Source organism: Cucurbita moschata, unplaced genomic scaffold, assembly GCF_002738365.1.
Source record: "Cucurbita moschata cultivar Rifu unplaced genomic scaffold, Cmos_1.0 Cmo_Scf00009, whole genome shotgun sequence".
NCBI classification, from domain to species: domain Eukaryota; kingdom Viridiplantae; phylum Streptophyta; class Magnoliopsida; order Cucurbitales; family Cucurbitaceae; genus Cucurbita; species Cucurbita moschata.
The window spans coordinates 3,346,845-3,360,429 of record NW_019268525.1 but is presented as its reverse complement, the minus strand read 5'-3'; the positions used below and the strand labels follow the sequence as shown (position 1 = coordinate 3,360,429).

Sequence of the window (13,585 nt, the reverse complement as noted above, 5' to 3'; positions counted from 1 at the left end):
AAAAAAAAAAAAAAAAAAAAAAAAATTAGAAGTGAAAATGCTGAAAGACTTCAGCTTCTATTTTTTATTTACTATGAATAAGAGAAAAAAGATAGATATGTTAATTATTGGCGGTTAAAGTTATAGATTGAAAATAATTAGTGGAACTTAGGAAAATTATTGTGTAAAACATTACAGAATTTTTAGGGAAAAAGGAAAGGAAAGATTCTTTTATTTCATGAATAAAATTTGACTCTCAATGGCCAACAGTCCCAACTGAAACTGCAGGAAGCAAACCTAAGAAGAGGAAACGTTCGGAGGAAATCTCGATCGAAGAATTCAGAGGATCGCAGGTTGAATTCCCTCCGATAGGGTACTGCTCCATCTTTGGTAGCTCGGCCACCCCCTTTTTGATCCAAAATGGCCTCTAATGGCGTAATTCCGGTGCGTTTCTTCGTTTTTTCGGTGTATGATTTTCTGGGGTGGATGTTTGTAGGCTCAACTTGATTTGAATTTGTGATTCTTGTTGGAGCAGAGACCGGAAGATGCCGGGAACAGCTTGGAAAAGATCAAGCGGCAGCTGGCCTCTGGTTCTGGTCGGAATTTGTTGCAGGGTCCTCTTCTCAAGCGATCTGAAACAGTACGATCATTAATTCACGAATTTCAACTCTCTATTTCTCTCTTGTTGTTTTGAATTGATGTTTACTGTTGAATTTCGCTGGCTTTGGTGCTTCCATTTGAATCTGTCTCGTCGAATTTTCGGTGTCTAAATTGCCCAGCAATTGCTTGTGAATTTTGTTTGGCAAAGTGGGATAGTTTTGTGTATTCTATAGATTTGAGAGAAATTTTCTTTCTTTCTATTCATTCCTCCCCCCTTTCCTATGTGACCTGGGTGGCTCCAATAGCTGAAGTTCGCTTGTCATAGTCAAGATAAGGAAACTTACCTTGACAACTCTTTTGGTATTGATTTTCCATTTCTAATGGGATTTTCATATTTTTCCCACGAAGCATGTCTTTTGGTGGGGAAATTAGGCTGTCTTTAGCAATGTTTCAAGACTATATTAATTACTCTAATGTTCATGAAACTCATTAAGATAATAGGGGGTCGCTATTTGTATTTCAAGGACGAGAAATGTGAGATACACCGATTTTCATGCTTTAGCTGTCTGCAAATTTTTGTTTATGAGTATGGCCGTTGACGTCCTAATATTCTCAGATTGTTTTATGGTGCGCTAATGTAGTATTACGCTCACATTTAAAGATCAAGCTTCTATTTTCTGCATCTTTTTATTCTTAGACTTCATCCCAGTTGCAAAGAGCCTCCACCCTAGATAATCTGATGTTCTCTATTTCGATTTTCACAGTTGAGGAAATGGAATGAGCGATGGGTTATTTTGGACCCAACAACAGGGAAAATGGAGTACAAGTAACCACATTTCCAATATTTACACTTTTTTTTTTCTCTCCTGCTTGGTTCAATGTATTATACAATATTCGAAATAACTCATACTTTTTTCTCCTTCCTTTTGCAACTTCTACATAGAATTAGGAGAAACGAGGCAACTATCAAAGGAACTATTATATTTGATGCAAATAGCAATATTACTGTTTCTCCTGTGAATTTCCAGTAAGTTTGATTCTTAAAGGTCAACTATAAATTTCATCTAGTATTTTGCTTGATTCATCATGGCTTTGATAATTACTAATTTATCTTTTCTCTTCATTTTTTTTTTCTAGTGGGCTACCAAAGTATGATGGTTGCTGTATCTGTATCCTCATTATTTTCCTACTTTATTTTGTCGCAAATTGGGGAAAATATTTACTCAAGTGTTATTATTGACAATTTAAATCAAAGTTATGTCTGAACTGGTTTACTACAGTTGCAAACTTCTTAACTATGCCTTCAGATATCGGCACACCCCAGAAACAAGATTACTTCCTCTGTGCAGAGACTCCTGGTGCAGCTAGAGCTTGGGTGTCTACCTTGCAGTATGTCATTCAAATATGCCTCATATCTGTGATATTCTTTGTGCTTCATCTTTATGAACCCACATAAAGCACATTTAGTTCTATACATTTTCATGCCTAATATTATCATGTCTGTAAGTTCATACATAAAATTATAGTTTCTTAACCTCCATTGGAGTATCTGAGATTTTATGGATAAACAAAAATTGCAGAAAAAGAAGATAAGTTATCTGTTATCCTCTATAAAGAAACTGAAAACTAAAGTATCAATCATCATTTATTAATGCATAGTTATAGGATTGCAAACTAACCGATGTATAACCTGGAAGTGGTTGCATTCTTGAATTTTGTAAACATCAATTTCCTTTTCTTCATTTAATTAAAATATTTTTCTTTTAATAAGAACCCAATACATTCCCTCTACAATCAAATACAAAACAGGAAGATGAGAAATCTCCCGGCCACCAAGGAGCTTTTAAAATTGCACCCTCATCAGAAAAAGTAAAACAGGGTCTATGAGTGTGTAAAAAAGGAGCAAGAAACCCCTTAAGATCCCAAAAGTCACAAACTCTTCTAGAAGTGTCGTGAAGATTCTTTTGTCTCTTTCCACCTAAAGCTCTCACAAAAAAGCTTTAATAGCATTCCTCCAAAGAACTCTAGCCTTTTGAGCAAATTACTGAATAACAGCTGTAATACAGTCTGCTTTCAGTTTTTATGAGAACACCATTTCAACCTGAAGGCTTTTCTGAACATTGTTTGATGACTCCCCATGGTGGGCTTGTATTCTATGATGATTCGTCTTATATAAGGAAGCAATTTAATAATTTTGCTATTTTTTCCTTAGATTCATAGTATGGCTGATACAGTGTCTTAATATTATTTTTTTCACCTTCTCCAATCAGTGCAACCCAGTTGGTCCTTAAGGCCCATAAAGAGGCTGTAAATTCCTTGAGTGGCAATGGCTCTGCAAAATTAGGAACAGTAGCCACAGTAGTTGCTGCTGCCAATTCAACCGCCCAGGAAAGTTCCAAAGAAATTGAAAGAGCAATGCAGATTTCTTTAAGAAATACTCTGGGAATCATCGCAAATAAAACAACTGATGGCGCAATGGATGATCTAGCGATTATGAAGGTAAAGCATCTGACCATATTTGAAATGCATGTCTAACATTTTCTCCATACTGAGCTCTGCTTTTGCACGTTAGTTTAGCTCATGGGGTGAAATGCTTCATTTTTTTTAAGTTGTTCGCTTTCTTGTTCCAGCCTTGTGCTCTTCTGACACGACGACTAAAGATTCTAAATTGATTTGTTGCACTTTAATGTTCTACCATCTGCCATTTATTTGATGGTCAATATGTGGTCCTATGCCAAATTCTGGAGGTGGATGAACCTTCATATAATTTAGGTTTCTATCCGTATAACTTAAAAAATGTTGAGTTTATCAGTGGTTGGAATATGCTAGAATCTTCCCCTTCCTATGTTCATTTATTTATTTATTTATTTTGATTGTTTCTTCTCTATTTTTAAAGAGCGGTTTTTAAATGTGGATTTTTTATTTTGGTCTCGTTCTTTCTGGATTAGCGTAGGACTCAGGTATAACCAGTGGGAATATATTATTTACGGTGATAATATCATTAAATATAGTGTACGGCATGTCTTTTGGTGTTCCCTTCTTTTGTAGTTATTTGGTGGGGTTTTCTCTACCCTTGGCTCGTAGGCTGTTCTTCTTGGCCTGCTTTTGGTAGATGCCTTTTTTTTGTTATATATACAGGCAGACAATTCAATGTATAATTATCTGAATTAGATGCTAGGCTTTAGACTACACTTCTTTCTTGTTATAGGAAAGTTTTCATTTCCACAACAAAAACTATGTAGGTCTTGAACATAGAACCCTCGTTTTGGATCATGTTGGTTGTGCAAGACTGCTACTCCTTGTATGAGGCTGAATTCCTGGAGACATGATGAACAACAAATGTAGTATGCTGTAGGCCCTCTGGCATTTCATTAAGTTGTTTATCTCCATATTTATTCAGGAAACACTACGAGTTAAGGACGAGGAACTACGGAATATGGCTCGTGATCTCCGTGCACGAGATTCAACAATTAACGATATTGCTGAAAAATTATCTGAGACAGCTGAAGCTGCAGAGGCTGCTGCATCTGCAGCCCATATGATGGATAAACAAAGGAAAATTGTTTGTGCAGAAATTCAACGTATAAAAGAAGATTCTGAGAAGCAACTGGATGCATCCATGTTGAAGGTACTGCTTTCTTTATAATACGACACTTAATTAGAATTCATAGAAGGGCCTGTGCCATATCTGTCATTATGGCTTCCTTGATATATTTTCAAATTAGGTTATGTTTATGACTTTCACTTCCACTTCCATTTCCAGCTCAAAGAATATGAAGTAAAATTTATTGAAATGAGTAGAGAAAGAGATCAGTTGAAAAAACAAAGAGATGCTGCTAATCAGGAAGCAGTTATGTGGCGATCTGAGCTTGCAAAAGCTAGAGAGCAGGTTGTGATTCTCGAAGGTGCTGTTGTGAGAGGGGAGGAGAAAATCAGGGTTGCAGAAGCAGATGCTGAAGCAAGAATAAAGGAGGCCAAACAGAAAGAGTTAGCTGCTTTGCAGGAGAAGCAGGAGCTTATGGCATATATAAATAGGCTACAAGCACAAATTCAGAGGTTTATCATCTTTACCCCTTCTAGAGTTTCTTACTTGGATGCAGTTGTGTCTTTTCCCTCTCCATAGCTGTTGATTGATTAAGTTGCACGTGTTACTCTTTTGCTATCTGTTAAATTTACAACGTCCTCTTTCATGGGAGCTATTACCCTGTTGATCAGCCTTTTTACACATTATATAGTTGCATTATTTAACCATTATTTGTCTGGGTAATAGATCCAAAATTATTTTGAACCTCTTTAAAATCAATGATTTTACTTTTGCATTTTTTAGGGAAAAAAGAAAAGAAATATCTACATATACACACTGTAGTTGACCTTTTGTTTTGCTTTAAAAAATATTTTAAGAACTTACTTTTTTTTTGGAAATTCGACTGACTTTTCCAGAGTGTTTTCTAAAGTAGATAAGAAAAACAAAGTTGTAAGCAGACCACCCTTAAAGACTATAAATGAAGCTTTGTCTTCTCTCAACTCCACATCGATCAATACTGTATCTTAAATTTTATTGTTGAAAATGTATCATCTTTAGGTTTTACTAGCTTGATTTGAAAGGATTCATTTGATGCAACTTCTTATGGCTAGTAAACTTTAATGTGATTTTATTTTTTGTCTGCCTCGCAGACAACATATACAAGTTTTTGAGGAGAAGATGGAATCTTGCCCAGGTAACAATAGTTCTCTGCTAACGAAGCACGTTGACTCGTCGGACGATAATGTGGATAAAGCATGCTTGAGCGACTCTAGAGCGATACCAGCCTCTGGTGAGGTGAACCTACGCCCAATTGGAGATGGGGAATGGAGTGATATTCAGACAACAGAATCAAGAATCGCTGATGTTAGAGAAATCGCTGCAGAAACTGAAGGAAGCAGCTTAGATATTACTGTTGTTAGCCAACCAATCAGCAGCCAGCATGAGCAAGATGTGAGCTCTTCGAATCAGCCTTAAATTCAACATAATACAAAACATAAAATGCATGTCAGATTAGCATCCACCACATCTAGCTGAGAAAAATGCGAACTCTATCTTTTGCATTATTTTCTGTGGGAGTAATATTCAATTATTTGACTGACTGGTCTGATGTTTGTGAGTGTACATTTCTTGGAGTTTAGATGCTTAAGTTTTAACAGAATGTGTTCTGTTGTGTGAGCCAATTGATCAATGATTTAAACTTTTGTGTAGAGAGCCAGTAGATGTAAATCTAGAGAACGAAGAACATTGATTCTGAGTGTCTCTATTGATGGTCAGCTTCAATCTTGTGGAATCTCCTCCCAAATTACTCACTGGGATGCCATCTGAATTTTCTACACAACATTTTCTATAAGATTTCAGATTTAGTTAGAAATCAAAACAATTCAAAAGATATGATCCTTGCTTTTGAAGGGCCGACTTCAATTTTTCTATATGATTTCAAATTTAGTTTATAAGCACCGAGTCAATTCATCGTCAATTATCAAACAAGGTTTACAAGCTCAAACCCATAAACAAGAAGTTGCAAAGGCTGCTGCTGCATAACGCAAGTATTTCTTTTTACAAAAAAGGTAAACTGTGAAACATTCAGCCACTTCTTCCAAGTTCCATTTCGTTGTAGAAAACTCTCAACTGACATGAGATACGATGATAGCACTTTCAAACTATGGATTACAGGATGAAGGTACCACTCAGTAGGATTGGATCACACGGCCGTAAAAGAATGTGTACTAGTTTTATCAGTATGATACCACTGAACTGGGTTGGATTGAAGATTGCAGCCGTGAGAGTGCTGTATCATCTTCTTCATCAAAACCTACAAGCTTTCCTTCGAAATTCTTCCTGCATAACCATCAACAGAAGGGAGGATAAAAGATTTGAAACAGTTTGATAAAATTTCCAAGAATCAAGACTGTTGGTTGTCATTAAATACATGCTTAAGAAACATACTTCAAGCCCATCTACTTTGGCCTATTACGTATTGCCGTCAGCTTAACGGTTTGGGAGAGGTTTTCACACCCTTATAAAAAATATTTCGTTCCCCTTCCCAATCGATGTGGGATCTCACAATTCACCCCCTTTGGGGGCCCAGCGTCCTTGCAGGCACACTGTCTAGCGTCTAGCTCTGATAGCATTTATAATAGCTCAAGCCCACCGTTAACAGATATTGTCCGCTTTGGCTCATTACGTATCTCCATTAGCCTCCCTGTTTTCTAAAACGCATCTACTAGGGAGAAGTTTCCACACTCTTGTAAGAAATGTTTCGTTCCCCTTTCCTTTCTCGTAAGAAAAATACTTTTGTGCCCCGAACTCACTCTTTTGCTTTTTGCTAAGACATCTAAGCAATTCTATTCTAATACATTCTACTTGAGGTATCAAATCCATTAATACCATGAGGCTAGAACAAAAGCATGGAAGACAGCAAGACAGAGAGTAGGCATACCTTGTAACTATGCTTTCTTCTGACAGCGCCTTCTCTAGCCTTTCCTCAAATGGTGTCGCATGCCAACTCACTTTCTGATCCTGCAAACAAGAAAACAATCTGTCAACTCACCATTCAAATAAAGGAAAATTTCAAAGAACAATAAAGAACTTACCTCCTTGTACTTATTGGTCGAATTTGGGATTCCATTTCCATCCCATTCCTTAGGTGAGATTTGAGCAGGTTCCTCCTCATTCCAATGAGCAGCAACCAACCCAATGATTGGCCTGTCCCCTGCACTTCTTCCACCACGAATTGGCCCATCTGCAGCCACACATTTCTTACCCTCCTCATCACGAGTAGGCTTCAACCAAGCAGACAAGCTTGCCTCCACCATCAAGTCCTTCTCATGTGTATTACCCTTCACATTCCTTTCTGGCATAGGTGTCATCATTTCAAGCTCTTGAATAGAATCTTTTTCCAGGTTAGATTTTTCTTCCTTCAGTGCCTTCAATTGAGCAGCACTCTCAACCGTGTTCGTAACTGAATAAACGTACTGAGACCTGATTCTTGCTTTTCTATGATCCAAGCTTTCTGGAAAAACTGTTCCAGGTGTTTGCATTTCGTCTGATAGCTGTAGAGGTGTTGGATGAGGTGATGACTTGAACAAATTTACTTTTTCTCTTCCACTTCCAGATGAACTTCGCCTGGGAGATTCGTTTATATCACATTCAAAACGTACGGATTTACTCTGGCATGTAGTCATTACATTATCAGGACTGTTAAGAGCAGCTATAGAGGTAATAACACTTCCAGTTTCACTGCCTTCAATGGCGTAAGCAGAGATTCTTTGAGGATTCTGTTCACTGGTAGTACAACTGTAATATCAACAAGCTCCATAATGTGAGACAGGTAGTACCAAGTTTTGTTAGAGTAATGTAATAACAATATTTAAAGATCAGATGATAAACAGCATACTATCTTGACCATAAAAGCCAATATATTCAACCAAATTGCACATTTTTCCTATCAAAAGTATTCAGGGTTCATCGGTTCTTGTTTAGATAGCTGAACGTTCATGGATAATCATTAGAAATATGTTGTTTCAGATATATATTACAACCTGCTAGGTGTACGTTCAGCAGAACCTGACTGATTTCGCCACTCTTCCATATGTTTAACAGGTGTACGAGGAAAATCTGGGTGTGTTTCAGGGGATGCATTTGGAAGTGACTCGTATTTCAAAAGCTCCAAAGCTCTGTTATCATGAGGGGAACCCAAAAGCTTGCTAGATGCTTTACGAATTTCAGTTGGGGTCTCCACTATAGTTCCACAAGCCTTAAGAAATTTGGCCTACAAATTAATGTCCATAACAACTGGTTAATGTCCATATCAATTATCTCCACTCTTTTATCTTCAACAAATGATAAGAGTTTTGAACCATTAAGTTCTGTTTGAACAGAGAAGCTCGTTCTCTAGTTCATGCCTTTCATTTCCCTAACTAATTACATACTGAAATCCAGCGATTGTCATCAAAATCAGCATACAGTGTAATTGAAGGTTGCATACCTCATCCTTCAACTCCTTGATGTACCTTGGAGATCCAATAGACTTGGAACCTGAATCCCTCCTAGGAGAATCTTCATTTTCTTTCATAGAACAAAACAAAAACATATAAATAAAACAAAAGAAAACATACAAGGAAGTAAGAATCCGCAGATTAGAATATACCTTCAGAGAGGAAAAGAGTTGATAAATGATTTCGAGCTACCACAGGCGCCTGCAGCATGAAATTGAAAGCGAGAAGTGATCAAAAAGCCATTTATCCATTTCCCTGATTCCCTCAGACACAAAGTAAACTAAAAAAGATAAAAAAAAAAGGAACAGTAGAATCTATTAATTTCCAACCAAAGCCAAATCAGCTACTTTATTCAGGAAAACAAGCAGATCGAAACTACATAAGCCCTAACGACATCAGAATGGAGGAGGAAGAACCTCGCGATACAAAGAAAAAGTACATAAAAGAAAAGGTTTAGAAAAAACAGAATCAGAACAGAATCTTCAAAAGAAACAGGGGAATAAACTTCCGATTTCATTTAATTTCTCCAAATTCGAATCAAACGAAGTGATTACAAAGTTCAAAAAGGAATGAAGACGAAGATTGAAAACCCACCCTGTATTTGGAACAAGAAGGATCAGAAACAAAGTGCCCTCGAGATCGATGGCGTTCGTCTCTGACTTTGAAGCAATCAAAGAAGCAACCCATTGCACTCGAAACCGATCGATCAAGAAACCCAATGAAATACCTGCAAAGAAACCCTAATTCACGCCTCAACTGAGAGCACATATCATTGATGATCGTCACACCAGCCAAAACGAAGAAACCCCACCCCCCCTTAAACCCAAACCACCGAAAGGCCCCAACAAAGCACAAAAATCGATTCTTTCTTTTTGGGTATTGCTTTTCTTTCAAATTTTCTTGTGGGGTTGTAAAATTTTTTTGTTTCCCAGTTGGGGATTTATGCAATCAGTGTAGAGGAGAAAGTTGATGAGTCGTTTTTTTTTTTCAAATTTGAATTTACAAAACGAGGGAAAGCTATTGGCCTCATTTCCTTTTCCCAACATTTTCATACTTGAATCTATTCATACTCGCTTCCACAAGATGACACGTGGAAAAAAGTAATTTTGATTTGGTAATAAAATAAACTATTTAGCTAGATTTGGACAAAATATTTATTGTCATAATAAATCCATTATTTTTTAAAATTTTTATAACGATTTTGTAACCTCCTAGTGCACCTATTAATATTTCTTCAAATTTATTCGGATTTAATGAGCAATTAAATAGGATGGAAATTCCAAATATATAAATTATCTTTTTTAAAATTAAAAAAAAAATAGTTTAATTTTAGGAGAAACATTAGAACTATCTTCCTTTTTTTTTTCATTTTATTTGTAAAAATTGTAAAGAAAAAAAAAAGAAATAAAGAGTAATTTTGTGGTTTAATGAATTTAATAGTAAAAAGAGGATGAGGTGGATCTTGTCAAACATTTTGATCATTAAAAAATTTAAGTGTACTTAGTCAACTATTTTATTTTTTTTAATCATAAATTCATTTGCATTATACAAAAGCATAACATTTTTAAAATTTTCGCTTTTTATTCTTGAGTTTTTTTTTTTAAAAAATACTTTTAAAATTTGAAGTTATTTAAAAAAAAAAAACTTTTTCGAAAATTTACAAATTTTTAAATAATTTAATCTAAAATAGATGTATATAAATATTTGCATAATTAGTGTAGAGAAAAAGAAGAAGAAAATTGATGGTTGATTTAATGAAAAAACAAAAGCTTGTATTAGTTCATGAATTTGGGATCCAAATCATATTGAATTTGAAATTCCCTTTTGCACTTATTTTTTTGCTCTAAATAAATCATTATTTCTTGACTTATCAACCTCAATTTTCACACTTTTTTTTTTAAAATAAAGAGTAATTAAAATATTAGCAATAAAAAATAATTTCTTTTATTTCATAATGCTCGTAGTGTGTTTCATTAAACGAAAAAATTATTTTGAATGGATGGTAAATTTTAAATTAATTTATAAATGTGAAGAAGTTCCTGCTATTTTTATTTACCGATTTCAAGAATTGTTAACTTGAGTATAGTTCATAATATTTATGGATTGAATTTGGTTAGATTGAAACATTGATGGGACTCAACTCAATTATTCGAATTATTTATTTAAATTTGTGTTCTTAATAAAATTAATATATATATTATTTTTTAATAGGAGTGGTTAATGAAAAATAATGAGGAAATTAAAAAAAAATAAAATAAAATATAGGTTTTGTAGTTATTTGTAATTATTAATTTACAGTAGGTATTGAAAAACAGTTGACCTTAAAAACTCCAAAAATATAAAATTTATAAAACCTTAAAAACTCCAAATAAATGAAAGTTAACAATAGATGCTTAGTTTTGATAGTGTTAACATCCCAACTAAACTTTTTGTTAAGTTGTTTGGAGTTATCAAAGCTTCCAAATTGGATGTCCCTCTCACTACTATTCTACCTCGAAGCAGAGGCCACAATCTGAGTGGCTCAAGTAAATTACTTTGTGGGAACAACAAAAATATGATATGGGGTCTTAACTCTGTCCACGAATCCCCCCCATGTGGGATCCTTGGGATTATTCAAGGGAAGAATTGCTTCTTCAAATCCCACCATAAACGACTTTACATTCATTATGGATGAAAGATTGGTAGTCACCCATTTACCCTGTTTGCTCTTTCTCTCTCTCTCTTTGAATCTCTCAGATAAAAGGCTTACAGAAAAGCTGCAAGAGGAGGAGAAGAAGAAAATTTGAGGGGGTTTTTGTGGGTGGCTGTGAAGAGAAGATGTCTGGTGTCAATGCTAACTCCCTGCTGAGCCCCATGCCAAGAATTAGCAGCAGCAGCAGCAGCAGGTCGAATGGGTGTAAGAAATTGAGTCTGTTTTCTTGTGGGGTTTTGGCATCCTCTGCTGCTGTAGCCAACCCTTCAAGATCCTCTGAAGAAAGGGTGTATGAAGTTGTTCTGAAACAAGCAGCTCTTGTGAGGGAGCTGCCTAAGAGGGATGGAGAAACAGCTTTGGATTGGGATAAAACCATACAAAATGAGGGTATTAGTGATGGGAATCTCTTGGATGAAGCATATTCTCGCTGTGGTGAGGTCTGTGCTGAGTATGCCAAAACATTTTATCTGGGTAAACTTTCCCCTCTTTGCTCTACTGCTTCATTTTTGTCTTGCCATTTTTCACTGTTGGGATATGAATTGTTTGGCTGCCATAACAATGGATCTGATAGTGATAATGGTGGAATGATAGTGATACAGATTGTGATAAAAAGAGGCATAGTTTTATTGTATCTCAACTCTTCATATTTATCAACTCTGTTTCTCAACCTGCAAATGATTGTTTGATTGAGCCTCTTTCTTGCTGTTCTCAGGGACACAGCTTATGACACCGGAGCGACGAAGAGCGGTGTGGGCGATTTACGGTATCAGTCATCCTCTTCCTCCAGCATCTTATCTTTTTGTCTACTGCAAACTTTGTCCATTTCTATAGAACAAGTTGGCTGTATTGCTCCATGTGGTGGTAGCCATGCTTTTCTGGTTGTTTTTGTTGATGATTCAGGTTTTTTTTCATAAGTTCTCGAACTTTAAAAATTGTACATTGGTCGTTTGATAACTGTTTGATTTTTGGTTTTTCGAAATTGTGTTTGTTTTCTTACCATTGTCTACCATAGTTTCGTCGTTCTTAAGAAAACATTTAACGTCTTAGATGAATTTTAATGTGCTACACAGACGTATCAGTCGTTTGCCATAGCAGTTCAGTGTTTTCTTTTTGATGTTATCTTCAGTTTTGAACATTCAAGAGTGTAACTATCTGTAATGCAGTTTGGTGCAGAAGGACGGACGAGCTCGTGGATGGACCTAATGCTTCACACATCACACCTAAGGCTCTTGAGCGATGGGAGAAACGACTAACCGATCTGTTTGAGGGTCGAGCGTATGATATGTATGATGCTGCTCTTTCTGATACAGTCTCAAAATACCCTGTTGACATTCAGGTAAACTCACTCCTTCCTTTGTGATATGAGAACTCTGGGCTGTCATGGTTAACAAATAATCAGATCTCAATAATTTAAAACGAGCAACGATGATTTAACTACTCTCATCATCGAGTAAAGATGGCTCACGTATGTTTCAATTCTCTTGGCTTGCAATTATACGTTGTGTTTCGACAGCCCTTCAAGGACATGATCGAAGGAATGAGGTTGGACTTGCGAAAATCGAGATACGAGAACTTCGACGAGCTTTACCTTTACTGCTATTATGTTGCTGGGACTGTGGGGCTCATGAGTGTTCCTGTCATGGGATTGGCACCCGAGTCGAAAGCTTCAGTTGAGAGCGTCTACAATGCAGCATTGGCTCTCGGACTCGCCAATCAACTCACTAACATTCTAAGAGACGTTGGAGAAGAGTAAGCTTTCTTCCACAATCTTAGCAACTAAAGTTACTTTTAACATTTACAAACTACAATGCCACAAGGAAATGTTTTCGAACTTAGCGATATGTTCTTGTTTGTTCGTATCTTTGAGGAGTTGGGTCACGTTTTGTTTTGACAGTGCTAGGAGGGGAAGAGTGTATCTCCCACAAGACGAGTTGGCACAAGCTGGGCTATGCGACGACGACATATTCCGAGGGAAAGTGACCGAAAAGTGGCGGAGTTTCATGAAAGGACAGATAAAAAGAGCAAGAATGTTCTTTGATGAGGCTGAGAAGGGCATTGGAGAGCTGAATGAAGCCAGTAGATGGCCAGTGTGGGCGTCCTTAATGCTTTATAAGCAAATATTAGATTCCATTGAAGCAAATGACTATGACAACTTCACCAAAAGGGCATATGTAGGCAAAGCAAAGAAATTGCTATCACTTCCCATAGCCTTTGGAAAAGCTGTGGTGGCCCCTCAAATTTCAAAGATGTGGTAACATCATAGTTTTTTTTTTTTTTTTTTTTTTTTTTTTT

At 36.2% G+C, this 13,585-nt stretch overlaps 3 protein-coding genes across 4 annotated transcripts in view; 2 read left to right on the top strand and 1 right to left on the bottom strand.

The window, feature by feature from the left end:
* The first annotated feature begins 209 nt into the window (after positions 1–209).
* LOC111447524 (switch-associated protein 70-like) lies at positions 210–5,811 on the top strand. The gene is made up of 10 exons (XM_023086743.1): positions 210–423; positions 515–619; positions 1,344–1,405; positions 1,523–1,606; positions 1,717–1,748; positions 1,887–1,968; positions 2,850–3,078; positions 3,980–4,207; positions 4,343–4,635; positions 5,254–5,811. The coding sequence occupies exons 1-10, from the start codon at positions 400–402 to the stop codon at positions 5,576–5,578; spliced, it is 1,464 nt and encodes a 487-aa protein (XP_022942511.1). The 5' UTR covers positions 210–399; the 3' UTR covers positions 5,579–5,811.
* Positions 5,812–6,049: 238 nt separating this feature from the next.
* On the bottom strand, positions 6,050–9,438 carry LOC111447525 (protein JASON-like). 2 transcript variants are annotated; one of them, XM_023086744.1, is made up of 7 exons: positions 9,196–9,438; positions 8,754–8,802; positions 8,592–8,671; positions 8,146–8,375; positions 7,198–7,900; positions 7,044–7,123; positions 6,050–6,442 (listed from the first exon to the last, which is right to left on the bottom strand). In XM_023086744.1, the coding sequence occupies exons 1-7, from the start codon at positions 9,367–9,369 to the stop codon at positions 6,340–6,342; spliced, it is 1,419 nt and encodes a 472-aa protein (XP_022942512.1). In that variant the 5' UTR covers positions 9,370–9,438; the 3' UTR covers positions 6,050–6,339. The 2 variants fall into 2 exon arrangements, with proteins under 2 accessions (XP_022942512.1, XP_022942513.1); XM_023086745.1 differs by having other exon boundaries at positions 8,592–8,662; positions 9,196–9,437.
* A 1,980-nt stretch (positions 9,439–11,418) lies between these two features.
* LOC111447034 (phytoene synthase 2, chloroplastic-like) overlaps positions 11,419–13,585 on the top strand; it is a 2,744-nt gene continuing 577 nt past the window's right edge. The window contains exons 1-5 of the mRNA XM_023085998.1: positions 11,419–11,764; positions 12,006–12,056; positions 12,457–12,629; positions 12,807–13,042; positions 13,188–13,573. Coding sequence (XP_022941766.1) covers positions 11,419–11,764; positions 12,006–12,056; positions 12,457–12,629; positions 12,807–13,042; positions 13,188–13,548 — 1,167 coding nt within the window. The 3' untranslated portion in view covers positions 13,549–13,573. The remainder of the gene's footprint in view (positions 11,765–12,005; positions 12,057–12,456; positions 12,630–12,806; positions 13,043–13,187; positions 13,574–13,585) is intronic.